This window comes from Gavia stellata, chromosome 28, assembly GCF_030936135.1.
Source record: "Gavia stellata isolate bGavSte3 chromosome 28, bGavSte3.hap2, whole genome shotgun sequence".
Classification (NCBI taxonomy): Eukaryota; Metazoa; Chordata; class Aves; order Gaviiformes; family Gaviidae; genus Gavia; species Gavia stellata.
Genome location: NC_082621.1, coordinates 1,288,629 through 1,316,460, shown reverse-complemented (window position 1 = coordinate 1,316,460; position 27,832 = coordinate 1,288,629). Strand labels below are relative to the sequence as shown.

The following is a 27,832-nucleotide window of genomic DNA, read 5'->3' as shown; positions in this document are numbered from 1 at the left end:
AAGAGACAGAGCAGCCGTGGGGGCGCCCGGAGGGGAGGGAAGGGCTCAGCTCTGCGGGGAGGGGGGACACTCAAGGACAAACGCTGCCCCTGCCCCGGGGCCAGCAGCTGCCCGGGGCGCAGGTTGGTGCAGGGGGCAGTGGCCTACCCCCCCCAAAATGCCCCCATGTTGGCCTCCCCAAACCCTTGGGGTACCAAGCCACAGCACTCAGCCCCCAAAAGGCCCCCCCAGTGCTGGCATCGCCTCCCTGGCCCAGGCAGAGCCCAGCTGCATTGGCCACATTCGACTCTGTGGAAACAGCTCCTGCCCCACAGTCTTGCCTGGGGCCGGGCTCTTCCCCGTGGGGCTGTGGTGCTGCCCCGGGGATGCTCAGGACTGGCACCAGCCCTCCCTGCTCCGTGACACTGCGCCCAGGCTGTCGGGGCCATGGAGGGTCCCATGGACCTTCCCGTGCTGCCCCTGGCTCCGGCATGTGCTGGCAAGTGGAGCCGTGCCGGCTGGTGGGAGGCCGTGCTGCTGGGCAGCTGCAATGCTCTGCAAGAAATCCTCCATGGCACTGCCCGGACTCCTGCCAGCCCCTGCCCGGCCAGGGCAAGTGCAGATGGCCTTTGCCAGTGCCTCAGACTCCCTTTCTGGTAACAGGAGCAGAGCCCTGGCCTATGCGGGGGCTCCCTTGGGCCCTCCTCGCCGCTCCACGGCCATGTGATGCCCATGGCGGGTTGGTGCCCCAGTGCAGCATCCCCAACGCCCTGGTCAGGGAGATTTTGTAACAGAAAATTCTGATAGAGACACGGTGGTGCACTCTGTGGGTGCGTGTTCATGCACACACAGCTCTATATATACATTTGGGGTGATGCCGGGGTTACCGGAGCAGCTACACAGCCAGCCCGGAGCAGCCCACACAGCACAGCCCTGGCCTCTCCCTTTGCTGCCCGAGTCGTGACAACCGATTCTCCGGACACGCTTGCAGCAAGGAGAGCCGTAAATAGCACGTCACCCTCAGCGGGGACGCGCCGGAGACGTTCTCCAGAGCCCGGCAGTGGAAAATCTGACAGTGCTTTCCCCGCTTGACTGGGTTCCAAGCAAAGCACCTCGGTGGCAGCGATAGTGCCTGCACCCGACTGCAGCGCTGTGCCACCACAGCCCTACACACGGGACCAGAGCTTGTGCCAAGCCCTTTGCTCCGCCATCACAAAGCCATGGCGGAGCAGAGGGCTTGGCACAAGCTCTGCAATGGTCATTTCCATAACAATACCAACTCCTTTTTATTGAAGAAAGCTTGAGTAAAAACACTTTTATTACATAAATATTAAAAAGGACAGAAACTCAGGACAAGAAGAAAAACACAGAAAATATTTACATAGACAGTCAAGAAATACTCCTCAGTGCTACAGAAACAGCTCTATGAAAAGCAAAACACGACTAGATAAATACTCCGGTGAAATACTTTAAGGGGGAGATGATGCTTCCCTGCTTCTGCTGAGGACCCTGGGCACTGGAAGCTCTGAGCACCCAGTGGCACCGAGGTGACAACCAGGCCTCACCTCGCAGGGGACTGCACTCTTTGTGCAGCCGGGCCTCTAGAAGCTCAGGGGAGAAGTTCTTTGTCCCCAGGAACAACGAGGCAGGAGAAGCTTCACGCTGGCCAGCAGCCGCTCTGCAGAGCGTGGCCCGGGGGAACCTGCTGCTTTCCAACGCGTGCATTGGAATAATCAAGCGGCTTTCCCGCAAGTTGCCACAGATGAAAGATCCCTGGATGGCAAACGTCTGTCCCGCCTCAGTCCTTCTCCCCGTGAGCCCGTCTCACTCAGCTGGCACACAGAGACACCCGTTCAGCTCTTGAACAGCGCAAAGCATGGGCAGTCGCAAGTGTCTCTTACCTGAAGATGACCTCTGGGCTGAACACGGGGTTTCTTGGCAGCCAGAGAGAAGATAAAACTGCCAGCACAGAGCACAGTGTGGAGACAAGTCTGTGCAACGCTCCATTACTACATCTGCATTTAAAAAACCAAAGGCTAAAACACAACATGGCAGAGGTTGAGCAAGAGGGGCTTGCACAGACATAAAGGACTGCGAAAGAGAAAGGAAAACACCAGCGTGGAGTTCGCAATGCCTACACCTTGCATGTTACCTCTCTACGGTTGTGGAGTTAAAAGCTTATGTATTTTATTATTTGTTAAGATCTCTAAAGCGGAAGGTATCTATGTGAGAGGGTATTTTAAAGGATTTGATATGTTCTAAAGCCTACCTGAACATTAAAATGACCACAAAGTGTCAAAAGATTCCAGCTAGCTAAGGGGTAAGAGGGAAGTGCAATCAGCACTAACTGGGCACACGGCTCCAGTGTGCACGAGAAAGGGGGGGGGGTGTCCTTTTTAAACAAATCTAACTTATTTAAACTCAAGAAAAATAGAGCTGTATTCACTTGTAACAAACAGTTTTGGACTAGCTTAAATTCAGTTAAAAGTTTTCCTAGTCTGAGATGTTCTTTGGTGACAGTTTGTCAAGAGCTCTGCTGAACGCTAGTTTGTAGATCAGCGGTTTAAAATCTTCATAAAAACTCAAAACGTATCATCCTCATCGGACTCCTCCAAGTACCGGACAGGCTTTTTGAGACGTCCAGGCCTGGTACGGGGCACGGCTGCTGGGGGGCTGTCCGCACGAACAGTGGAATCAACACTGAAGCTATCATTGTCTTCCAGCTTGGACTTCTGGAGGGAAAGCATAGTCAAGAAGTGAATCATGAATCTGAGCATAAACAGGGAACACAATTAGCATGAAACACACCACCGCGTCACGGGTGAGGTGAGTGTTCGACTGATGAGACCAAACCAACAGTCTGGGACAAGTACGTGTGCCCGACCCCCCTTCTCCCCCACCTTCCCCGCAGCCGGCAATAAAACTGGGTGTCGCAGAGGAGGTTCTACCTCTACTGCCCTTTTCCTACCAGAGTAATCGACACCACGCTCCGTGGTACCGCCTCGGCTCTGACGGCTGGCGGAGTACAAACCTTTGCTGCAACTGATTTGGAAGGCTTTGAGCCAAAATCCGAATCTGAATCCGAATCCAAAGAGCTTGGCTGCCTTTTGATAACTTTCCGCCCCTTGGTCTGGCCAGGCTTCTTGTCACCCATTGCTCCAGTGTGAGAATCCAGGGATCCCTCCTTCACCGCCGTCTTGCTGGATTTGGGTGCAGCCTTTTTCTTGGCCAGAATATCCATGATGGACAGCTGGTTATCTGAAACAGAACTCAGCGTTTAAACCTGTGTTTTGCTGCCTCTCTTCTCATGCGCAGTTTGTGAATTGCTTCCAAGACAAATATGGCTCTGCACTGTACCGTGAGGTCAGCACACAGGTCGTCTCATTTTGAAGCATGGTTTTCTAGAGAGATTGCTCTTTTACCAAGATTATGAGAAATGAGGTTGTTTATCTGCTTACTTCCACTACGTTTAGAGGATCAAATTAAAATGTACCCAAAGCAATTTACAGACTATTTCAGATTGAAAAGTCCTGAACTCTCAAGGCTGTGTAACCAATCTTATACCTTCGAAACTTTTGCCCAGGGAAGGAATGAATTTACCATCTATACTAAACAGTTACTTGTGGAGTTCTTTCTTACCTATATTATGACATTTTTTTAACAGCATCTTGAAGCATGACTCCAGGTTAAGCTGAAATGAGCAGGCCATTCCTGAATGATAATAGGCTTTCTCAATTTAGAAGTGGAAGAAACCGCTATTTTGCTGTGAAGTAACATACTTTACTGCTGGGATCAAAACCAGCTAGTGACAGAATATGCAAAACAGCTTTCAAAGTTTGACGATGACTCTGGGCAGTTAAGTTTCAAAAACCTGAGTCAAATGCCGTAGATTTATGAGGTGGAGCTAGCACTAAATAGATCAATCTACTCCAAAGAAGCTTTTCTTCCTGGGAAGCCAGCTACCAAGTAGCTTTCTTCCCAGAAAGACATGAAGTAGAACATGGACTGCAAGACACAAATTCCACTCGGATTATTTCTGCCAAGTATTACATAGCACTGTAGGAAGCATTCACTTTTCCTGTTCCCAAACTAAAATTCACTCCCTTCAAGCATGTCTGAGATGAACTAGAGCATGGGATGTTTGGAAACAAACTTCTTTAAAAATGACAGCAACTAGGCAACCTTTGCCACAAAGCTCAGATCTTTTCTGAAATGAAAACTCCAGGTACTCAAGCCTCTCAACGTCTAGCAAAATCGCTCAGACTTGTTTCCCACAGGAATAATACTTGTTATCTAAAAGCGATCTTACTGAATGTCGCCTTACCCTTCGCGGCAGTGGTCTTAGTCGCAGCAGGTTTTTTAGATATGGCCTTACTGCGAGGCACAGAGACAGAAGGAACTGCAGGAGCTTGACTCACGTTTTCATTAGCAACATCTTGGACTTGAACTGAAAAAAGAAAGCAGAAAGTAAGTCTGAAATATTCAAATTATCTACTCTGGCTATAAACATTAGAGCAGAAGGAAATAATTTTGATCCACTTTATAAAAAGGACAACTATTAAAACTGGATTAATCTCAAACTCCAGTTAGAAACTGACAAAAAGTCTGGTGCACTGGAAGCAGCTTGTGTCCTAGCATTGAAGTTTCTTTGCGAGATCTTGTGGCTGACGTCTGCCTTTGTCAGTGTTAAGCACTGGTCAGAGTGCGCAGTGCGCTCTCATGGGGTTTCGGGAAAAATCAACGAGGTTTAGAAGGTCTTTTACTCACCAGGGATAGCGCTTTGCACAGGCTTTTGCTTGGGAGCTTTAGCTGCTTTTTCAGAGGTTTCCCTAAAATACAAAAGCCCAATTATATTTTCAACTTACGATGCACTAAATAGGTGTATTGATGAAAAAGGGCTATAAATTTCTATACAGCATTAACACTAGAAGCACAACTGATTTCCAGCGGCTACACGGAGAAATACTCACTCTGGAGCAGCTCTGGGTTTGGGAGCAGGTTTTTGTTTTGAGTTTGTGTCCGATTCAGTGTTGCCTTCACTGTCGGCCTGAAATTCAGACTCCTCATCTGAACCGGAGAGACTTGCATCTGAGTCCAAACTGATTGTGGTCTTGACTTTGGCTGATGAAATAACACAGATGTATTATTTTACACATTTGGCAATATGCAGCTCAGTTTCTTTTTCAATATTTTAGCTGCAGTTATTAAAAAATAAAGATCTGAATAAAAACAAGCAGATATTGAGAGTGCCAGTGAGAAGGCTCCAAATCACAACCGTATTCTGGGCTTGCTTACCAACAACGCATTTCATTTGCCAAGACAGTTGTGTAATTAAAACCAACCACCTTGTTTCTCTGGTTGCCCATTTCTGCTTTTCCTTGAAAAGCATTGTGAAAATCTGCTCAAATGGTAGAAATATTTAGTTGTTATATACAGTAAAACAAATAAGCCTCTTAAATTATTTCTGACCGAGATCTCAGACTCTGGGAGCGCTCTGAATAGTCTGTTCAATTTTCTCCTCCACAGACTGCCCCTCTTCTGCATTTGTGTTGTCACTCACCTGCCGCTTGGCGAACCACTCTCTCTCTTCGAGGAGGAGCTTCAAAATCAGACTCTGAATCAGACCCTGAGTCAGACCAAGGGTTTCGTTTCTTCATTTTCTTTAATGGCTTAAATGGTAGCGTGGCCTGTCTCTTAGCACCTGAAAAATATTGGGAGGCAGGATGAGCCAGCAAACTTCCATGTGTAATTCAGGCTCAGCAGTTCAAGCTCAACCTAGAAATACATCACAAAATTCAGAGGATTCTGGCTTAAACATCGAAGAGAAATAGTAATCTAGCCCGCTTGACTGTTATCCAGGATCACTTTCTCTCTCACCTAGTTTTTACAAAAATACCGATCCTAGATGTTACTCATCACCTTCAGGAAGAGGTCAGATAACCAAATTTACAACCCTTGCCCTCACTTTCCATTGATGGAATAACACATAAAAGCACTTACCTTGCTCAGTATTAAGCTTGTGCACTAATCTCTGCTTAAGGCCTGAAGACTCTTTGTCTCCTGATGCGTTTTCTTCTTCATTCTCATCAAATTCATTTTTTTCACTCTAAAGATACAAGCAGATATCAAATAGATAGCGAGTCAGCTCACACCATTAGAAGAGGCACACAGAGTAATGCAGAAAGGAGCTGCTTATTTTAGAGGTATGAAAGTTACTGATACAAGAAATCTGGGTTTCTGAAACAAACTGTGTGTAAAATTGATTACAGCCAGGTAAATCAGACACGATCTGTCCCCAGATCAGGTGACTTAAAATGCAAAATCCAACATTAACAAAAACAGGAACTTTGCCCCCACTCCTGAGAGCACTTTGGTACTGGCCTTTGTGTGCCGATGGTATGGCTCTAGGGTGTGTTGAGGATGCACAATTGAACAGGGTGGGTTAAAAACAACAGTGCAAGTTATTTGGAAAAACTGTTAGATGGAACCATCTGTAGGAAAGGAGCACTATGTCTGGCTTATGGGTCAAAACAGGGATATTTTAATTTTCTATGTTGCAAATGGTTGAACAGCACGATTTCAACTAGCCCTAGAAAAAGAGTTAAATCTTCATCACCTCCTTGATACCGAGAACAATAATGGCATTAAGCGTTACTGGGAATGCAAAGGCTGTTCTAGAGAAGTGAATTTACTAGCTGTACTTCCTGCCTGCTAGGGGATTTATAAAATCCCCAAGACGCCTAAAACAACCCTACTTGCATCTGCCTTTTCATTTCTAAGCTACGAACCCATCTCTGACATTGTGATATATGCTCTTGCCAAAAGATTTCCCTCTAAGCCATCTCCTGATACGTTAATGCATCTGTTCTCTTTTAGACTGAGAAACATCCATTTCCAGTGTTCGCCATGTCCTAAGATTCTGTCCCTCTCCCTGGTTCATCAGGACAAGTTCAGCTAACAAGAACTCGCACTTTAGGACTGTATTGAAGAGGATGTAAAGAAAGATTAAGCATTCGGAATGTTCCTTTTTACCTTTATTTTCTTTTTAGTTCTCTTCTCTGCCTCTGCCTTCATCTCTGCAGTTATCCGAGGAACAACCCTTATGCCATGAGGTGATGGCATTATTTCTGACAGTTGCGCCTTCTTCACCTTCGGTTTCCCTCCTTTCACCTTTAAAGGTTTACCAGCAAACCCTGCCATCTCATCCTGAATCTGCTTGGCTTCCACTGCCTGCAGAGGTGAGCATAAAATAATACAACCATGAGAATACAAAAGAAACAACGTGCTACTGAAAAAAACCCATCACCACAGCCCTTGCAGTAAAGCACTCTATACTTGCCAATAGATTTCCTACCATCAGTTTAAATGAAGCTTCCCACTCTGCTGCAGATTTGCACATTTTCAAGCAATGGTTTAAGCCAGAGCTATAGTTTGGTTACTTGAGGAGTAAGGGTGTGGTGGTGCAGACACCTAGCCACAATTTGGGCTCTATTCAGTGAAGTCCCCTCCCTCACCTTTTCAGTGTCCAAAAAAAAGCCCTTTGATCTACATCTCCTCAGACTATATCCTAGTACTGGTTTTCTCTCAAGCCCTCCTAAAACTCTTCTTCACTATTTGGACTAGTAATTGACCTTCCAACGGCCACCTTGGTGGTTTGACTCTCTGGCCCAGAGCGGTGCTACTCCTATCCAGGCTAGGAAGGTGAAGAAAGCTTTCATTCTCCTCAATGAGTGCAAGACATAGGAGTTATCGTATTTAGTTTCCTTGTTATGACAAAAAAGTCAATGAAGAGCTGGTGGATAAGACTATGAGGGAGTCGGTTCATCTGCACTGAACACTGACGTACATCAAGCTCTTCAACAAAGACAGCAAGGTCTTCCTTCCACAGATCAGAGGGACTCTTGCTCTTAAGGTTTTCCAACTCCGTTTCCTAAAAGGAATCACAGTTGATAATCATTAGTCACATATTTTAATCCACCATTAAAAAAAAAAATTATTATATAACACTGCTTTTACAAGAAAAGGAACATACTTTTTTATCTCTCTGCTTACAGAGCTCATCTTTCTTCTCTTTAGTCAGATACCAAAGGGGCATGTTCAGCAGATAGTTGAAGTCTGGTCCGGTAGCTGCAGCTGATTCTTTCTCACTCTCCTCATCCTCATCCTCCTCCTTCTCTTCTTCCTGAATGTGGATTTAAAACAAACATTGTCAACCAATATATTGACATACAAGGGTAGGGCTATTGATCAAATTTGCATTGCTTCACAGGTACTCCATGTGCTTATGGTGTCCTAGACTCTTCCAGAACAATTCAGAAATGGGTAGAGATGAAGTTATGCTTCTTGAAGCCTCAGCTGCTATCGCACAGAGGAATCCATCTGCAGAAACAATTCTCCAAATCTCTTTTGCTCTACTCTGTTTGGCCTCTGTCTCGACAGTCCAGATTCTCTCCTCAGGCTACTTAAAACTGTCGTCTTCCTCACAGCCCTTCCACAACTGTGTCCCACAGGCAGAAGGAAACCCTTAAGGAACAGCAGAAATTGCTGTGGCAGGAGGACTTGACCCGACAGACTCAAACCTGAATGATTAGGTCTCAGTGCCTTCTGAAAGAGAGACTGAATTTTTGCTTGCCTTATGTTTCCTATCACAGACATACCAGACACGCAAGCTCTTGAATCCTACAAATTGAAAAACAACTCTGGTTTCTTTGTACGAATTATGAAGCTTCAGAGATAGGGGCCAGTTCGGATCTATTTAGAGAGGATGACTGAAGCAGTACCTTGTTTTGCGATTCCTTCCAAGCTTTCACTGGATCAGATTCATACCCTCTCTGGATAAGAACTTGAATCAACTCTTTCTTGGGTTTGTTTTCTGTAAACAGACATTTCAGGATTGTCAGTTAATGACCGCTACCAATCACTGTTAGGAAAGACAGATGAACTTTAAATTTTGGATCCCATGGTTCTAGCAGCTTAGCCTCCTATCGGGCTCTAAAACAAACTTTCCTCATCAGAGGTGGGACATGTGGAAGAGCCTGAAATAACACCCGAAGTTCCTACTTAGCAGGTGATTTGTCAGGTCAGCATTGCTTCTATACCTGTCAGGAACACCTGCCGAGCACTGTAAGTATTTTTCTTCTTCATTTCCATATATGCATTTCCACTGCCCTAAGTAGTTTTTGAACTTGGAAAAAAAGGTGTGATGGTATCAAAAAGGTTTCACAATAATAGGCAGGCAGGTGGAGGGAAAAAAACCCTGATAGCACTCAAAGGCTTTGGTATAGTTTGCACCTCATTAGACATCACCTGGGAAATTTATGCTCTGAGTGCCCCAACCAATGGAAATGCTTCAGCTGGAATTTGTTCCTTTTTAAGATATCAGAAGCAATCAACCATGAGACACAAATACAAATGAAACCAGCTCTGTCAGCCTTGGAACTACTTATTACAAAACCCCAAGAAAATGCATTTCAAGGGAATTATTTCTCTTCCTGAGTCAAGTCAAACAGACACAGGCTGTTGGGATTATGGGGCTGCCTTCAGACGCAAACCACAAAGCATCTTATGACACTTTGTCTAGCTGCATCCTCCATGAATGCAAGTGAAATACAGACTGCCTTTTAGACTGAGGTGGAAAAGTTGATTGAAAAATTTGAATGCTGGGAACAAAGATCTGTTTCTTTTTCTAGCTCATGATTCTCAGATGCTGCTAACTTGAGTATCTTCTAAGTCTGAAACCCCACTCCACTGAGAACGTGATTTGGAATATTTTTGCAGAGGTTCACAAAGATAACACAGAGATATGGGTTCTTAAGAAGTATGCATTTGAACAGAAAACACTACCCATTTCTAACCCCACCAGTACTTAACTCTTATTCCTACTGAGGCAGAAATAGATAGGAATTATTGCTAAACTATTAAAAAAGATTTCTACTCTCAAAATAGTGTCAAACACACAGTAGGAAAGCTGTATGAGTATCCCGTTTTAATTAATGTCTGCATAATGCTCTATAGACCAAAGATACTCTGTGAAGCATTTTCCTCTTGTATGTTACTGGAACAGAAAGATAAGCTCTGGTGTAGTTCGTTAAGAGCCAGCCCGGGGCTGAGGCGGTGCTGACAGAACTCAAGGGGGCACCTAGTTCTTCTCCCAGTTTCATACACCAAGTAACCAAGAACAACACATACCGATCACAATTTTGCCATCTATTTTCTCCAGGATGAAACGAGCCTGGTTGCTCAGTTTTGCAGACTCGGCACCTAGCATTCCAATAAGCCATTCTTTTCTCAAATTGTAATATCGCAGCCTGAGTTCAAAGAACTCCTTAAGAATATCTTGGGGAGAGTCATACTTCTTGAGAAAGCCGACATGGTCAAAAAGAACCTAGATAAAAGAACACAGGTGTTACGATGATGAAACTGATTTCCAAAACCACTGAAAATTACCTATGTGATAGTACAATTGACTTATTAGCCAACAAATGATAAAACCTTAGTGGTGTTTTACAAATTACTTCAGTTTGCAAGCACAGCAGCAGAGACAATTTTAGAATTTCAAAGTTCTTGAAAATATAGTAGGGTTAAGGTTACTTGAATCTTAAAGCTATCTGTAGGATAAAAATCTTGCATCAAGCTTCACACATTGTCAGAATCCAGACATTCAATAGCAGTGCTGTTGTCACAACAAAGGTCTCTGTAAACTGTGTGATTTCAGATCACTTCGACTCCTTCAGGCAAAACCATACCACTCTGAGCCCATTCCCAAGCCAGTCTCTTGACCTTTTGAAGGAATATTTAGAAAGCTCATTTAAAACTGGTAACAGCAGAAAAATCGAAGTGAATAGGTTACTGCAAAAGAGTATTTTTGTTACATGCAGCAACTGCAACTGTCCACACAGCCTTCCGAGTTAAACCAAGAACTTTCTTCAATAAAATCTGTTACATACCATGGAGTTGCATGTTAAACTTGTTTGGAGTTTGAAGACCTTATGCAGCCCCACTGCTTTAGCTTCAGCTAGTTTTTCTTCAGTCATCTTCACTATAAACTTCACTGTCGTGTCTGTGTGATATTCTTTATAGTCTGTGATTAGCGGGGGTGTCTTCTCAGTCCCATTTAACATTGGCTCCAGAACTTGCTCTTTATAAGTCTGAGAAAAGAAAGTCAGACCCATGTTTTCCATGGAGATGAAAAGCTCCAAAACCCACTAATCACTTTCTGCTTTACAGGGCAAACTATACATTCCTAGGGCAGAGTCACAGTTTATTACCTGTGTCCATGTTCTCACAGGCAGCTCAGTGATCTCAATGGTTGTGGAATTGAGGATAGACACTTCACCACTTATCACATACTGATTAGGTCCCAGCTCATCTATTGTGCCTTTGAAATTCTTGTAACTAGGAAGCTAAGCACAAAAGAACACTGGATTCAGCTTTGTGTTGATGCTTCTGGTTCTAAGCACTTGCATGAAATGCTCCAATATGCGCTGAATAAACGTAACAAGTGAGACGACATTTTTTAAATACATTATTTACCATTGGCAACGGCTCCTCTCCATCCATCAGACGACGGATATTATTCACAATTTCCCTGATATCAAAGTTGGGGATCTTACAGGACCAGCCAGTACCAATCCCTTCTGCCCCATTTATCAGCACCATTGGAATGATAGGCATATACCATTCTGGCTCCACACGTTGATTGTCATCGTATAGGAACCTCAGGATATTGTCATCCATTGATGGGAACAGCAACCGCGCTAGTGGGCTAGAATGGAAAAGAGAATTAAAGCCCAAATTCTCGTCACAGAACAGTGACCACCATGCAAAAAGAACCCCCCTGAAAACAAACAAAACACATAAATCAGGTTTATTCCTATCAGCCAACCTTAGCCACACAGCCTGGGTGTCTACGTTAGGCAACTGGGCTTTTAGAGTAACAGTCAAAACAGAGATACATCTTCAGCAATCTCTACAGGTTCCACTGACTACATGGGACTCTAAGCTCGTACTTTAAGTATGTATATTAGATGTTTAATGTCTGGGAAGGCTCCAGTTCTCTGTATACCTTGCTTTAGTACAACCATACACCTGCTCAAGTGACAGATTTGACGAAGTTCCACCTGGCTGACCATCGGGCCACAGAGAGTACAGCGCTGTACTTTCGGATACTAGAACTTCACTCTCCCAACTCAAGTTCATTTTTTATTATCCTACCCAAAATTCTCCCTTTGTTTTTGCTCCCATCCCCATATTCTCTGCTATGCCTTTCTGTTCTCTGGGATGATAACCAAGTTTACATAGCTGAATCTAGGATCTGAATCTCACTTCAGTTGTTGCTACTTTGAGTATGCAAGTAGTCCAAAGTCTTAAAGGGAAAAAGTAAATTCATTTCTCATTTTAAATGCTGTCAAATTGAATCCTGTAACATGCTAAGAATATTTAAGACAGTAAGAAATCTTTAATGCTGACCTGAGCATTGTAAAGATGTATCGAGGGCTGGCAGAGTCTTTCCCACCATGCAGCCTTGTGCCAAACTGACCAATAGGTTGTAGCAAGTTGAGGTTGTTACTGCCCACAAAGTTCTGAGCTAAGTTAATAATAGTCATCATCAGTGATGCCTGCAATAAGGGAAGGTTCAAAGCTAAAAATGCAGAATTCTTCACTGAATGAACAAAGTTAAAGGCAAAATTCACATCAAGAACAAAACTGATATAGAGGATAAACTCAAATAATAAAATACTAGAGAAAACTCTCACTGAAAGTGCATCCCAGGACCCTCCAGTCTGGGTGACTGGGTGATACATTCTAGTGACCCACAATATATTGCTATCTACACGTTCTTGAAATCTCCAATGAAAGATTCTATCAGTCTCACAAGGGAAACTTGTTTTAGTGCTTAACTTCTCCTTACCAAGGTAGAAAGGCCATTAACGTCTGCCTAAATCTAATCACAAATAAAGCGGGTTTTTCCTGTTCTACTTTTTGAATTAAATATACTCCCGTAAAGTCTAGGTAGGGCTGGCAGACTGACCAATCTCAGATTAAATTAATATTGAAGTATTAATAGCAGCATACAGCCACTTTGCTCTGGCTTTTACACTCAAACATCTAATCCTGCTTTAGAGGCATCTTAACTGTCAAGTCAACAGAAGGGCTTTTTTTGCTTTTCATTTAAAAAGCATTTTGCACAACCAGGCCAGGTTCTTACTTCACCATGATGGTATGAGGACATCTCAGCTACAGAACCAGCCAGCTGAGCAACCTTCACCTCCCGCTTATCATTCCGTTTGAAACATGTGAAAAGAACTTTTCTTTGACCTGGCTTCAAACCTGTATAAAAAAGAAAAGACCTTGTGATTAGGACGCACCATGTGTTAACTTCGCTTCTGCTCTCTAGAGACTAAGAACTACTTATACACCTAAAGATTCTGCACCAGGAGAGTGAGGTACTTGCAATAGTGTGCTACAAAATGGATAAGAGATTTAATCCAAAGATTAAAAAATTTGGGCAGCAGAAAACGGACTTCAGAATGCTGACCCTGAAAACTCAGCAGGTTACCCTGATTCTGGTGATATGCCATACAAACATCCATTTATTAAGTTCCAGGGAATGCACTATGCTGAATCACTATCTTGAAATAACTTACCATCAACCAGTGATGGGATTGATCTTTCATTATCTGAGTTTGAGAACAGCACTAACTCCTTGTTGATGAAATCATTGTACGTCAGGTGATTAGTATTTTTCCCATATAGGTATTCCTAAGAAAAACAGGTGCAAGATTGCATTAATTTTAACAAGGTCTAATCTGTTTCTTAGCTCATACTTGGCTAATTTCACTAAAATGGAAACTCCTTGTAAGACTAGCTAAACACAGCTCAAGTGCTGACATTCTTATAGCATGGCAAAGTGAAAGATCCCTTCCCATGATGCAGGCCCATTTTTTTGAGAAATAAAGTCTTTGTACAGTCCTGCTCGAGTTATCATTTCCCTATTGATCAAGTAATTTGAAAGATAAGAGTAAAAAATGAAATTAACTGTTGGACAATTGACAATGAGGCTACACCGATGAGAGAAGCTGCTGCTCTGCAAAATCCTGAAACATTTTAACTGTCCCGTAATCCAGTGACTGACTCACGGGCTCTGAGCTGTGTGGAGCTCTAGCATGCCAGACCGAAGATGAGAACAGCCCAAGGGAGAGAGAGGAAACCAGTTTCCTTCATATACGTAAACCTTTTACCTCTGGCAGACCATGCAGCTTCCGTTGTCTTCTGTCCTCCATGAAATTAGTCAGCCATTCCTTTCGCTCTTCTACCTTCTTCTTGCTAAAGGCCTGTATATTACAAAATGAAAAGTAACTCAATTCTAGGATGTTCTGTGCTGTGTGCTATTGGACCACTTGAGAAAAAGAAAGCATACAGAAAGAGTTTACCCAGGAGAATAACATGCTAAACAGGCTGACTTAATAGCCTAAGTGCAATAAAAGGTTCTTGTAGCTAAATTTATTAAGAGCACAATTTCCACCAGTCTACAGGAGACATGGTAGTTAGGTTTAAATGTATGTATTTTTAACACAATAATGGAAAACTAAAGCAGATTTCCATATTAATTAATATTTTTGGGAAAAAGCCTTGGTTTTTTGGCCTTGCCTAATAGCTCGGAAGACTTAAGATTCAATGTCTACTGAAGGTGGAAAGGTTCACAGAGCAAAGACTGTTTTAATCCACTGGTGAACCATTTTACAAGAAGAAAATCTGGAGGAGAAAGGGGAAGTCTGACTTGGAGAAAAATGCAGCAGAACATGCAAAAAATGTTAAAGGAATATTTACTATTGTGCCTGAAAATGTCAATTGGTTTGTAGTGATCAGTTTGTTCTGAGCTATATTTAAAAACCATTATTAAAAGGGTACTCTTGGCCTGAGGTCCATAGACAGATTTGCTTCTACTGGTTAGACTAAAGCCGTAGCCTTGGTAACAAAGAGATTGTCTCAAGCCCAAAGGCCTCTAAGAGCATTTTAAGAGAAAATACACAGCACTCTAAGCAGTAGAATACCAAAGGTAGTAAGTCAGTAATTAAATCAAGTGTTAGTTACCAGGGTGATCGCAGCATCATCTTCAGGACCAGAATATTTGAAGCTAATTCGATGCTTAGCCATATCTGCAAAGTATTCTTTAGCCTCCTTCGACGTGCTGGTACCCAAACCTGCAGAGACAGTACTAGTTAATCCTAATAACTTCTTGCTTAAATTAAGTTGCAGTTCAAAGAAATATTTTGCTATGCCTAGTTTCTGTGATGCATCATATAAACATACAGCATGAAGACGACTTACTGAAAACTTACGTTACTTTAAAATGAGATGTAAGGTATCACAAAAATCACAAGAATTACAGATAAGTGAGCAGTTGCATGTTGTACTTTTGATTTTGTCTGTAACTCCTGTAGATATCCGAAATGATTAACTGCAAATTGGAAATGATTCCTCATGATCTAGCCGTTGTTCTGCAGTTGGCAACTTTCGTATTGGTATTAAGCAATTCTGGAGTAAGTACTTAGCTTACAGTGCTAACAGTACACAAGGACTGTACTGTGGAAAACAGCACATAAAACTGAGCATAATTGCCTAAGTGGGCTGAAAGAATGGTTACCTACGATATTGTAGTTCCATTTTGAGACATTTTATTGAGATTTCATCCAGTTAGAGGTTATTGTTTCCTTCCTTTCATATTTTATGTCGCATGTATTTGTAATCAGAATATCTTACAAGGGAAGAGACTTGGAGGTCACCCGGTCCAAACCCTTACTGCAAAAGCAGGGCTATCTCTGAATTTAATCATGAGTGCTCTTACTTGGATCATTTAATTTCACCCTATTAATTTTTCTACAAACCTTTATAGTACTTGATTTTCCATGAATGGTAGTTCTGTGTACTGCTTTTCCATTCTTCAAATTCAGGAATGCTGTAGAATGCAATTTCTTCTTTGTTTTTAGAGGCCTATAATGAAAAATATTTTAACTGTGAAATGAGAGGCAGATTTGGACCAATGGGTCCTTACTCATTCACCTTCTCATCTACCCAACCCTTACCTTTATGATGGGAGTAATAAATTCCTCCAAAAAGTTGTGTCTTAGAAGAGATGGCCAGTTGTGATGGATGAAGTTAATCAGCAAACCTTTGATATGTGATCCATCTTGATCCTGATTTTAAAAGGAAAAAAAAAGAGAAAAAAGACATATTTAACCAGGGACATGATGGAAGTGACAATTGTTAGCTTAATAGCTAATGATTCTATAATTCCAGCTACCTGACCCTGTTAACTTTCACTTCTAAAAAGGTGACCATGCGTTGTTTAACTACTGAAAATTAAGAGAAATAGAAAAGGCACATTCTTGGTGAAAAAAGGTATCAAGGACTGGTCAAGGACCTTGAATCAGCAGACTGGAAAGACAGTATTTAGCTATTTGGTGATGCTACTCCACCCTCTACTTTATCTGTTTTGTTTTGTGGCTGAAAAGACATTATGACCCACTGAAATACAGAATGATAAAAAGAAATGAATACAGAGAAATAGGTACAACAATGGCAGTGGGAGAAAGGTAGAAAGGTAGTATTTTCTTCTTTCCTCTGTATTCAAGTATTGGGGTTTTTTTCCTCTCCCATTTTTCAATTTTAGTGAAACTAACCTGATCTGTCATAATCATAATCTTTCCATAGCGAAGACTGTTTAAAGATTCTTGATCTTCATAGTTCTTTTTATATTGTAAACCCACAATCTTAATGATGTTGTTGATTTCAGCATTTTCCATAATCTGGAAAAGATCACATGGAATAAAAACTTGTCTTTCAGACTTAAAATGTAGCTCAAAAAAGTCTAAAATTATCCATAAGTATTACCATTGACTGAGCTTTGCCTTGTCAGTGTTTTTTTGCTGTTTAGAAACTTATCATTTCTAAACTGAAGTCTAATGCTTAAATTATTCTAGATCATTTCAAACATTTTCTAGTCCACAACACAAACACTATACCTTCAGGCAAAACAGCGAACAGGACTTAATCAATCTTCCCACTTAACCAGCAAGGCAGGCTGAAGGTGAGACTAGACTCAAGTGTTTAAGACACTACTCCTATGAGTTACAGGGTTCCAGGTGTTCAGCAGTACTGACTCAGTTAAAACACATTGCATTACACAAAGCATACCGCGCCTTCTGACACACAGACTATAATGATTTTTTAACTTACCTGCTTATGAGAAGCTTCTCTGACATTGAGTATTTTCCCACGAAGGGGAAATACTCCAAATTTGTCTCTACCAACCACTCCTAGACCAGAGACAGCCAGCGTTTTGGCTGAGTCTCCCTCGGTCAGGATAAGTGTACATTCTAAAGAATTCTTGCTGCCTAAAAAAAACAATGAAGTCAATTTTCTAATTAATAAGTGAAATCAAAGCCTGCATACTCACAAGCTGAATGAGAATAAATATCTTCTAACACATACAGGTTTTGTTGCACTGCACTTAGTAAATGGGACTGTAAAATGGGGATAAACTACAGGTTTTCTCATTTCTCCTTAGGAGACTATTATTTCATTTGTCTAACGAACAAGTTTTAACTGTTTTTGAATTAATTTGTTACAAAGGACGTAAAACACTTACCAGCATCATTGGCATCATCCAGCTTAGGAACACCCTTAATCTTAGTGTGTTTCACAGCTGAACATTTCTTATTCAGCTGGCTCTGAGCTTTAAATTTTACCCAGTTTAGGATACTTTCAACAATGCCACAGCCAACTGCCTGCAATACAAAAAATTACCCCAAACAATTGTAGGAAAAGCCTTAACAATGACATAATTTTAAGTTATATACTTTTTTTAGTTCATTACATTAGTTCAAAAGTATGTATTTGCCACATTAAACATAAGATGCAGTTTTATAGACCTCTTGATTATCCGCGTATATCAATACTTACACCCTTAATAAATTTTTCACTCAGTTTACAGGTTGAGCCAAAGTTCTTTGCCTGCAGAGTCATGTTCTCCTTAGTCTGAGAGTCAAAGGTTGGGTTTTCAATTAAGGCATTCACGAAAAGCCACATGTGGTTCTTCACCTATAGTTAAATACGACAGGCATCATACATTATACAGGCTCATCTCAGTAACAGCAGCGCATTCTGACATTCGCCTGTCAGAATCACACAGTGAGGAAAAACTCAATTATCGCTGTATGTTTTTGAATTTTCCAAGATGTCTTGAATTTAGGACAGCTAATGAACATCCATGAACAGTGTCATATGATTTGGGATGTCAAAGAGTCAACAGCTCTCAGCCTAAATAGGTATTATCTAACAGATAATGAGTTTTAGTGCACCTACACTGACTTACAGTGTTCCGATTACAAAATACATCAGCCAGACAGACAGAAGATTGTTAGTTGGCTTAAACTGGACAATGTGAGACTTCTATAATTAGCAATTTTATAATATTGCCTGTACAATGGAAGTATGTATTATTAAATAATGTAGTAATGCATTAAGCTGTAGTTACAGTGTGCAATAATGCAAGAGTTGTTTCCCACTGGGGAAATTCTGACATTGTACCTGAAAAGGCTTCACTCCAACTCCGTTTTTGTTCTTCTTTTTCACAACGTCAATGAGTTTCGTCACAAGCTGGTCAGCTACATAATCAACGTGCCTGCCACCCTAAGGCAAAATGGGACCAAAGACCTGGTGGTGATGCCATTGAAAAAAAAAAGTATGCATATCTATATAAAACTTTAAGCCTAGTCTTTGCAACATTAAGCAACTAAGTATTTTTCACTAACAGACATACATTTGAAAATAGCTAACAATATTATTGATGAAGAATATGGCATTAGCTTGGCTAAAACTAAAGAAGAGTTACCTTTGTAGTGGCAATGCTGTTGACAAAGCTAACTTGCTGGAAGCCTTTTTCACTTAAAGTCAAACATACTTCCCACCGAGAATTTACTTCCTCATGGATAACCTTAAGCGCATTACCAGTTTCATCTACTTTGTCCTTCAGATAGAGGTCCACATAACTGCGGAATCCTTTCACCTGCATGCATATGAAAGCAGACGACTCGTTTATAACAGCTCCTATAAATACTTAATTCATATCCTCCTGAAAAGTGGGTAGAGAAATCACTCATGCGAATTTTCCCTTTACTATGTGTAATGACATAAATTGCTTCAACAAAATCTCACTGTTTAAATAGCATGAGAAATTCAGACATTACTGTTTCTTTTAAATGCTCACTTACAGGCAGCCTCTGTCCATTTAGGAAAACTTTGACATCCTTTGTGGATCCAGCAATATCATATGCTCTTCGAGACATTAGTGCTACAATGTCTTTATCAAGAATTGTCATTTTGAATTTCGACAGATCAGGTTGGAAAGTGACACACGTGTAATCTTCTCCATCAAAATATTTCAGTTTCATTTCACCAGCCTTTCCCATGTTGTCTGTCCAGGTCTGAGAAAAGGAGGTTTTGTGAGTTGCATGTCTAACACACACGAGAAACTAGCTTAGTTTTTAAAAGCAGTAAGCTGATTTATGAGTTTTAAATACTTTCAAATTAAAAAAACACACCGGTTACAAACTAGATTCTGATTATGTCTGCTCATTTAATTATTCATTTGAATGATAGTTGGTGGTACAGTAACTGTGGGCCAAATTTATTCTAATCACAGTGCACTGAATGCAAGTTATGCCTAGAGTTTTGGAAAAAACCTTAGTCTTATTTGAAAATCTCAGGTATAACCTTAGTGAAATGAGAAGTGTTCATACCTGCTTGAATAGCTTTTTGTATTCACGACATGCAGTTTCCACAGTAAATTTTGTGCTAAATATGTTGCACAGTTTGGCTCCATAACCATTTCGCCCACCTGGAATTAGAAGGAAAACAGACTTGTGTTATTACCTTTGTTCAAAACCATCTAAAAGAATTACAGACTAACAGCACTTCAGCACAAAGTACAACTGTCAATTAGCAACAATATCCTACAAACTCAGTACATGGCTATAAAACCATATTTAATTGGGATTAGCATTCAAAGAGAATTTTTCCTGTTCTGCGTGTTTGTACTGTTATTACTATAAAATAGAGCACAGAGACTTCTCTCTGATGGACTCAGAACACCGTTAGGATGTTGCATCCTTTAGTTCACACATTTAAACCGATCAGGCCGCTCAGAAATATTAGCGCATATTTGAGAGTCTCCCCTACCTGTGACTTTCTTTTCATTGTCGTCGTAGTTGCTGGATGTTAGTAGCTGTCCAAAGATAAGAGCAGGCACATAGACCTTCTCCACTTTGTGTTCAACAACTGGAATACCTTTCCCATTGTTCCATACACAGATTGTGTTATTCTCTCTAGGGGAACAAAATGTGTGTTTTTAAGGCTGCAGACGACTGAGTTATGAAACAAGTATTATACAAAAGCTCTGGGGAAAGGCCACCATTTCATCAAGAGCAAATCTCTGTTCAGCAAGTGCAGAAACAGCCAGCAGAGGGGGAACAAGTCAACAAAAAATTCTCAGATCTGCGGATACCATCTATGAAACGGACCACCACACATAAAAATCCTCTCTCCATGCTCAACCACAGAATAAAAACGTTGAGAGGAAGAGGAAAATGGCCACAACAGAAAACAACAACAACAAAAAAGCAGTCATTTCACCAGTCAGGACTCTGTAAGAGATCAAGGGACTAAACAAAGAAAAAGGCTTTCACAACTGGAGAGTTACATTCGGTCTAACTTGGATCGGCTGCATCGCAGAGCCCGCCGATACTACACCAGCTTAGCAGAACAGCATCTGAGCAAGACAATCTAACGCACTTGAGTTGGGAAGGCAATGAACAAAAATGAAATAGAACTTACACATCAATTGTAACTTTAATACATGACATGCTTTTATCCCTCTGCTTGTTGTCTGCAGCGTTGACTAGAATGGAAGGATTATTGTTATTATATTACATTCTCAATCAAGGCGGAACTATTAACTATAAAGTGCCTTCAGTCGAATGAATGCAAAAATTAAATACAATGTTACTAATAATCATCTTGCTATGCAAATATTTTTGCAAGTTACAAAGACATGTACTGCAAGTTAACACAAAAGGGAGAATTTGGGGCTGAATGAAATTGTTTTTGTAATAGAGTGCGCCATCAACCCATGAATGGCTTACTATTAAGTAGCGCTAATGGAAGGACATTAGTATCCAGTATTTCCAAACACAATCAACAATGTACTCTGCGAACAACATCCATCAAATTATGCAATAAACACTACTTGGTCAAAAACGTAACTAGATAAAAGTACACTTGGTAAGTTCTCAGTTTCTTAAGACATTCAGCACCCATTAATAACCCGTCAGTCATTGACTCAACAGAGAGGTCACCTTACCTAGGATCTCATCAAAGATTTTGTATAAGCCAGGCACAAAGGTCACATCTCTGCAGTTAAGGCCCACGCCCTCATCAAAAACCCACATTTGCTGAAAAGAAGGCAAGAAATACATCAGTCCCCAGGCACGCCTCCTCTTCCGTGCCATCAGTTTGTAAAGCAGATGCTTTGTCCTTTATAAACTGATGTCAGTGACTTCTCATCTGCACCGAGGAGCTCAGGCTTAGCCCCACCACCCTCCCTTGCCCCGGGCCTCCCCCCGCACCTGGGTGACCAGCTCCACGGAGCCGATGTAGGTGTCGGGCCGGAGCAGGATGTGCTCCAGCTGCGTCTTCTTCTGGTAGATGTGCTCCACCGAGAGCCCCTTATGGGTGCCATCGCCCTTGGACAGCCGGAGGTTCTCGTCCGCGGGCTGCTCGGGGGAGAGACGGGGCAGTGAGGGGCAGCGGGATCCGGGAGGTGAACGGGGGGGGGATCAAGGGGCGGGAGGGAGCTGGAGCGGGCCCGGGCGGCGGGGGACCCCAACACGGTACCAGGGGAGAGGACCCCGGGGAGGGGGGGGCGCGAGGAGAAGGTGGGTGGGGAAAATCTCAGAGGAACGGGGGCGCTGAGGAGAGCGGGGGGAAGAGGCCGCGAGAGGGGCCCGGGGAGACCATGAGGGGGCCCGGCGGGAGCTGAGGGAGGCCCGGGGCGCCGAGGGGACGGGGCGGCAGGGGAACCCGAACCCCTGAGGGGACAGGGGGCCGCGGTGCGTGGGGCGGGAGAGGGTGGCGGGGCACCGCACGCACTCGGAGGGGCGACGGGGACTCCTGGAGCTCCATGGCGGCGGCGGGCGCTGCTGAGCGGAAGCGATGGCGGCCCCCAACTGCCCGGAGCGTTTCAAACCTCCGCTCAGCCCGCCGAAACTCTCCGCCAATCCCCGTCCGCGGGCCCCCAGGGGACCGCCAATCGCAGCGGGGGGGCGGGGACACGAGTGGCGCCCCTCCCTCCCTCTCGCCAGTCAGAAGGCGATCCGCGCATTCAAACCAGCCACTCAGAAGGGATACTTGCGGGACGGACAGCGACATAGACCAATAGAAGAGGGAGGCGAAGGGCGCTGCGCGGCTGGGCGCTGTGCTCGCGCGGTTGCCGTTGGTGCGATGTACTGGGATGCACTGGGCAGGCCCCGGGGACACAGTGGGATGCACTGGGCAGGCCCCGGGAACGCACTGGGATACACTGGGCAGGCCCCGGGGACACAGTGGGATGCACTGGGCAGGCCCCGGGGATGCACTGGGATGCACTGGGCAGCTTCTGGGGACACGCAGGGACCTACCGGACAGGCCCTGGGGACCCACTGGGCTGGCTCTCATGTCAGACTGGGGCATACTGGGCAGGCTCTGGGACCATATTGGGCAGGCCCGGGGACACACTGGGACCCACTGGGCCGCCCCGAGCGGGCCCCGGGGGCCCCGGGGCACAGCACTGCCTCTTCAAGAGGCACCAGGCCCTGGGGGGAGCCCCCGCCCGTACCCCAGCGCCGCCGAGCGGGGGGTGCCACCAGGCGCGGGGAGACACCAACCTCTCTGCTGCTCCTCGAAGCCCCGGGCCAGCCCAGCCCGCGCACCCTCGCCTGCCTTCTCCTCTGCAGAGAGCGTGACCGTGCCAGCTCCTTGCGCATCCTGCCTCCGTCCGCGGCTGGCGCTCCAGGAGGGGCAAACCCACTGCCTGCAGCCCTGGAGAGGCAAACCCCACTGCCCGCACTCCGGGAGGGGCAAAGCCTGCTCTGGGCGGACGTTCCGTTGACACAGTGCCCGGTGACACTGACATCACTGGAAATGGAACCCTGTGGTGTTCTCCCCCCTGCCCCCCCCCATTTGTGCTGATCCCAACAGGGCTGAAGCCCACACGTGGCTCCAGACCCTCTCCCCATTCCCCGTGCGGGCTGCAGCGTGCCCCCCGTGCCCCTCGCTGTGGCAGGCGATGTCCTGGGTAGGGCACCCCCCCCCCCAATAACAGAGAGCTGCGTGTCATCCAAAACACCAACTTTTTTGTGTCTTTATTTCTGGGGCAGTGACAGCATTTGCTTTGCTGCAGGTGCAGGGAAGCGGCCGGGCACAGCCTGGCATCACCCTGCTGCCCCGCGGCACGGGCATCTGCGGGGACGGCGGCACAGCCGGGGACAAGTACGGCACAACACAGCCGCGGGGTCAGCATCCTCTCAATGCTCTTGCATGGCTCCAACGCTGCAGTTCTCCCCCCCGTGCTGCCCGCGGGGCTCCCCGGGCTGTTTCCCTGGCGCTGCAGGATTGGGGGGGGGTGTCTGGGGCGTGCGGCTGGGGGTCACTGGTGCTGCAGTGCCGGGGTCACCACATGTGCCGGTAGGGAAAGGCCACCTCCACGCAGAGCACCACCAGCGCCTCGGAGCAGTTGTGCCGCTGCCCGGCCAGCAGCCTGCCCTCGCCCAGGGGGGCGGCCAGGCCCTCCCCGGGGCTGGAGCTGCGCCAGCCCTGGCAGTCCCGCCTGCGGGCTTGGCCGCCCCGCGGCGTGGATCCGTGCCAGGCCAGCCGGTGGGGCCTGTGGATGGGGATGGAGGTGAGAGGGGCTGGGGGCCACCCTCCGGGGCACCTCCGGCTCTTTGCACCAGCTCCTGCATCCGTGCAAGCGCCAGGGGTGGGGGGAGACCCACTGCAGACCCCCATCCCGGTTCCTGGTGCGGGTGCATTTGTTCGGGGACACCTTGCCGGCTCCCGCCTCGCAGCCAGACTCACCAGAGGGGATCTGTCAGGACGTTGCGCCCGTTGAAAGAGTAGATGGGGCCCCGCGGGGCGGCACCAGCCTGGCTCTCGAAGAGGGAGCTCCAGGTCTTGGCCAGCAGCTGGCCCTGCGGGCGCAAGCAGCAGCACTGAGCCGGGGACCGGGACGACACCCTTGTCCCAACCACGTGTGGGCAATAACTTGCTCTGGGTTCCTCCCGGCTCCCCAAAACACAAATGCCGAGCATGGTCAGGGTGCAGCAGAGCCAGTGCAGGACCAGGCAAGGATCCCCCCACCGAGGCTCACCTGGGGCTGCGGGGCTTTGCCGTCGACAGCCCCCAAGGGGGACCGGAGTACCTGCCTTCAGGTTGACGATGGGGAGGGTCCTGTCTGTCCTCTTGACAATGGAGACCAGGTCCTGGGTGGGGGCCGACAGGAATGCCCGGAAAGTGCCGTAGAGCCTCGCCTCCTGGGACTGCCGGTAGCACTGCAGGTCGGCGCCCCGGATCCCACTCATGTCACCAGCGAGCGGCACGTTCAGGGCGACCAGGCGGAGCTGGGGAGGGGAGGCAGGGTGGGGGGGAGGCTTGGGCATGGCCAGGCGTCGAGGTCTCTGCTCCCACCTTCCCGGGAGGGTGCGAGCCTCCGGCAGTGCTGGCCAGGCTTGGAGGCGTCCCCCAGGCACCTCTCCCCCCTCTTCCGCAGCTGGGCCACTCGTCTCCCAGCCCCAGGGCCGGGCATTGCTTACTGATGGGATCCGTGGGGCGATGGTGGTGGGCAGGATCTGGGGCTGCCCTTGTCCCTTCTCCTTCTGGACCTGGAATAACGTGGCTCAGAACAGCCCAGGGACACCCATCCCTGTGCCGCGGGTGCCACGGGTGCCACACCCTCCCCATCCCAACACAACCCAAGGCTCTGTGTGTGCTGGGCCGGCGCTGCCCTGCTGACAGCCCATCTCCGTGGCACGTCCCTCCCTACGCAGCCGGACCTGCAGCAGGGCTCACCACGGAGTCCGTCGAGGCCAGCGTGGGTTGCCCTGTGTTGGGACCTCTCGTCTGCACCTGCTTCACCTCCTGGATCCAAAGGAGAGGACAGTTCTGCGGGGGCCTGTCCTCCCCCGGCAAGCAAAGAGGGGCTCTGTCCCCTTGCTGGGACGTGAGCGGACGTGGCGGCTGCCCACAGCCCTCACCTGGTACCGTGGGGTGGAGGCGGAGGGGTCGTCACCGGCGAAAAGTGACTCCGAGTCCTCCAGCTGCTCAATGCAATGAGCAGAGGGACGGGTTAGGGGGGAACCGGCTCCTTCCCGGGGGTCTGCTGCCCCCAGCACCACATCCAGCCCTGTGCCGGCTGCCAGGGCTGGAGCCTGCGCCCCCCACCCTGCGAGGGACCCTGAGGGGTGTCCTCGGTGCACAGTACCAGGAGGCGGCTCCAGCCGGTGGGGGTCCGGAGGAAGGCGCTGCTCCCTTCCCGCACGTAGACCAGGCTCCCCTCGGGCACGGCGCCGCCCGACTTCAGCATCAGCTCCTTGGACCTGAAGACCCACGTCTGGCGCTGAGGGGGATGGAGAGGTTCACGGCCCAGCTGCGGCACGGGGGGCAGCTGGCCAGCCTGGGGGGCTTGCCCGCGGCCGCAGCCAGGACGCACCCGGAGATCAGAGCGGGAGTCTGGCAGCTCCGTTCGAGGGATGTCAGCATCTGGAGAGCCTGGAGAGCGTGAGGGGTCACAAGGCACCCCAGCACAGGGGCTTGGTGCTCCCACGGGAGCCAACCCCGCGTGGATGCGGTGGTGGCGGGAGCCGGGTGGGAGAGCCAGCTGCGGTGCCGGGGACCTGTGCAGGGTAGCACGGCCCTGGCGCCCGGGAAGGGAGGCGAGACTTCGCAAAAGGTGTTTCCGAGGAGGCTGGAGCCCCTGAAACACCTGAGAAATACCCTTACCTGCTGCCCAGCCTGCGTCGGCGGCTGCCTGTGAAGGCAAGCGGGGCCCGTTACTGATGCCGGGCACAGGGATGCCCTTCCCGGTGCACGGGGAGGGGACAGGGTCTCTCTCAGGGACAGTGAGGCTGCGGCTTACCGGCTGCTTGCAGGGCGGCTGGGCACGGATGGGGTAAACCCGCTGGAAGCAAAGACAGGCAGGTTTGTGGGGAGCCCCTTGTACTGTGCACGCTCACATGCGTGTGTGCTCTGGCACAGGCGTGTGCACAGCCCGTGCTGGGCCTTACATTGAGGTAGAGGAGACCTGGTGCTCCGGGGGGGCCGGGGGGGCCGGGGGGACCGGGGTTCCCAGGGGGACCTCGAGGAACCTGCGGTAGAGCAGTGCGGAGATTGGACTGGGATACTTTGGTGCTGCTATGGGGGGGGCAGCTATAAGACACCCCATCGCTGTCCTCTATCCCTCCCGCTCCGTTCCCCTCCCAGGGCTGAACCTCCCCGGGCTGGGGCAGCGTGCAGACGGGAGCCAGGCACTGTCTCTCACATGGGGGATGATTGCTCCGTAAATCTCTGGCTCCTCTTTGCTGCCCTGCAGGGAAAGAGAGAGAAGATTGGGACTGATCTCCATCCTCCCCCTCTCCATCCTCCTCCTCTCCATCCTCCATCCCCACTGGGGCTGTGAGCCCCAGGGGCTGCCGGTGGGGTGGGCCATGGCGTGGGGCACGCAGAGCCGCCTGGGCTCTAGCAGCAGGGTCCCCACGGCCAGGCTGGGGTCCCCGGGCATGCCTCGCCGTGACGGGGCCCCACGAGCCCTGAGGACTCACCGTTTGATAGCCACTGATGGGCACCCAGGAGCTGGACTGGCTGCTGGCGCCGGGGAAGGGGGGGTGGCCTGGTTTGCACCCGTGTTCCCCGTAGCAGCACCCCTGGGTGAGCCGCAGAGAGAGGCATGATTAGAGCCGGTGCCGGGTGGTGGGGATGGGGGTGTGTGCGGTGGGTGTGTGCACAGCTGTGCATGTGTCTCGCACGTGTGTGCATGGGTGCACTGCATGCTTGCATGGGTGTGCACATGCGTGCATGTGCCATGCGTGCATGGGGGTGTGCATGTGCGCATTTGCATGTGCCCCAGGGATGGTGTGACTCGCTGCCACCCCCCCGCCCCGCAGTGCCCCAGCCGATTTGGGGACTCCGGTGGTGCCGCCGGGGTGACGCAAAGGCTGGCGCTGCCCTGGCACGGAGAGGGCTGTGGGGGAGTGGAGGCAGCACGTGGGGCTCAGGTGGTCACACTCAGTGCGGGGTACGGAAGCCCCCCAGCCAGCTCCCCCCATGCCGGTGCCCACTGCTACAAACCCGCTCTCCGGGGTCGCCCTTTTCTCCCTGGAAGGAAAGCAGAGAGGTCCTATCAGTGCTCTGGCTCCGTGGGTTCCCGAGCACTCCTCGACTCCCGGCACAGCGCCGTGCCTTGCTCCACGGGGTAACACCCGCCATAGAGCTGTTTGGTCTTGGCGCCGGCACTGGCGAGAGGCCGTGGCCGACGCTGTCCCCGTGCCCTCGCTGCCAACACTTGGTGCCCTCTCCCCCAGCTCACCTTGGGGCCCGGCGGCCCGGCCGATCCGTGGTGCCCTGCGTGGCGTGAGTCGCACTGGTAGGAGAGGATGTGCTGGGGTGAGTGTGGGGGCCGTCCCCCGCCCCCGAGCACCCACAGCCCTGGGACCCCCTACTTACCCTGTAGTCCCCCGGCGGCCCCGGCGGCCCCATGGGACCGGGC

General features: G+C 47.6%; 1 protein-coding gene across 1 annotated transcript; it reads right to left on the bottom strand.

Moving 5' to 3' along the window:
• Positions 1-1,326: 1,326 nt before the first annotated feature.
• Positions 1,327-22,221, bottom strand: TOP2A (DNA topoisomerase II alpha). Its single transcript, XM_059830415.1, has 35 exons — positions 22,189-22,221; positions 21,666-21,812; positions 21,401-21,491; positions 20,875-20,938; positions 20,221-20,366; positions 19,782-19,879; positions 19,254-19,466; positions 18,875-19,048; positions 18,571-18,672; positions 17,944-18,081; positions 17,630-17,768; positions 17,218-17,375; positions 16,662-16,787; positions 16,065-16,175; positions 15,867-15,972; positions 15,073-15,182; positions 14,220-14,312; positions 13,626-13,740; positions 13,187-13,308; positions 12,448-12,596; positions 11,512-11,743; positions 11,247-11,381; positions 10,926-11,126; positions 10,168-10,363; positions 8,760-8,851; positions 8,012-8,161; positions 7,826-7,909; positions 7,012-7,209; positions 5,980-6,085; positions 5,540-5,680; positions 4,950-5,100; positions 4,747-4,808; positions 4,304-4,426; positions 3,011-3,237; positions 1,327-2,711 (listed from the first exon to the last, which is right to left on the bottom strand). Exons 1-35 carry the CDS (start codon positions 22,219-22,221, stop codon positions 2,562-2,564), a joined length of 4,683 nt encoding a protein of 1,560 aa, XP_059686398.1. The 3' UTR covers positions 1,327-2,561.
• Between the last annotated feature and the right edge of the window lie 5,611 nt (positions 22,222-27,832).

What these genes read in the sequence shown, in the direction of transcription:
- TOP2A (XM_059830415.1), bottom strand. Translation starts at nt 22,221, where the DNA reads ATGGAGCTCCAGGAGTCCCCGTCGCCCCTCCGA. An exon ending in TACATCTTTACAATGCTCAG is followed by an intron (nt 11,744 to 12,447) that starts GTCAGCATTAAA and finishes TTTCCATTCTAG; the next exon opens with CCCACTAGCGCGGTTGCTGT. An exon ending in GGAAGGAATCGCAAAACAAG is followed by an intron (nt 8,162 to 8,759) that starts GTACTGCTTCAG and finishes ATCCACATTCAG; the next exon opens with GAAGAAGAGAAGGAGGAGGA.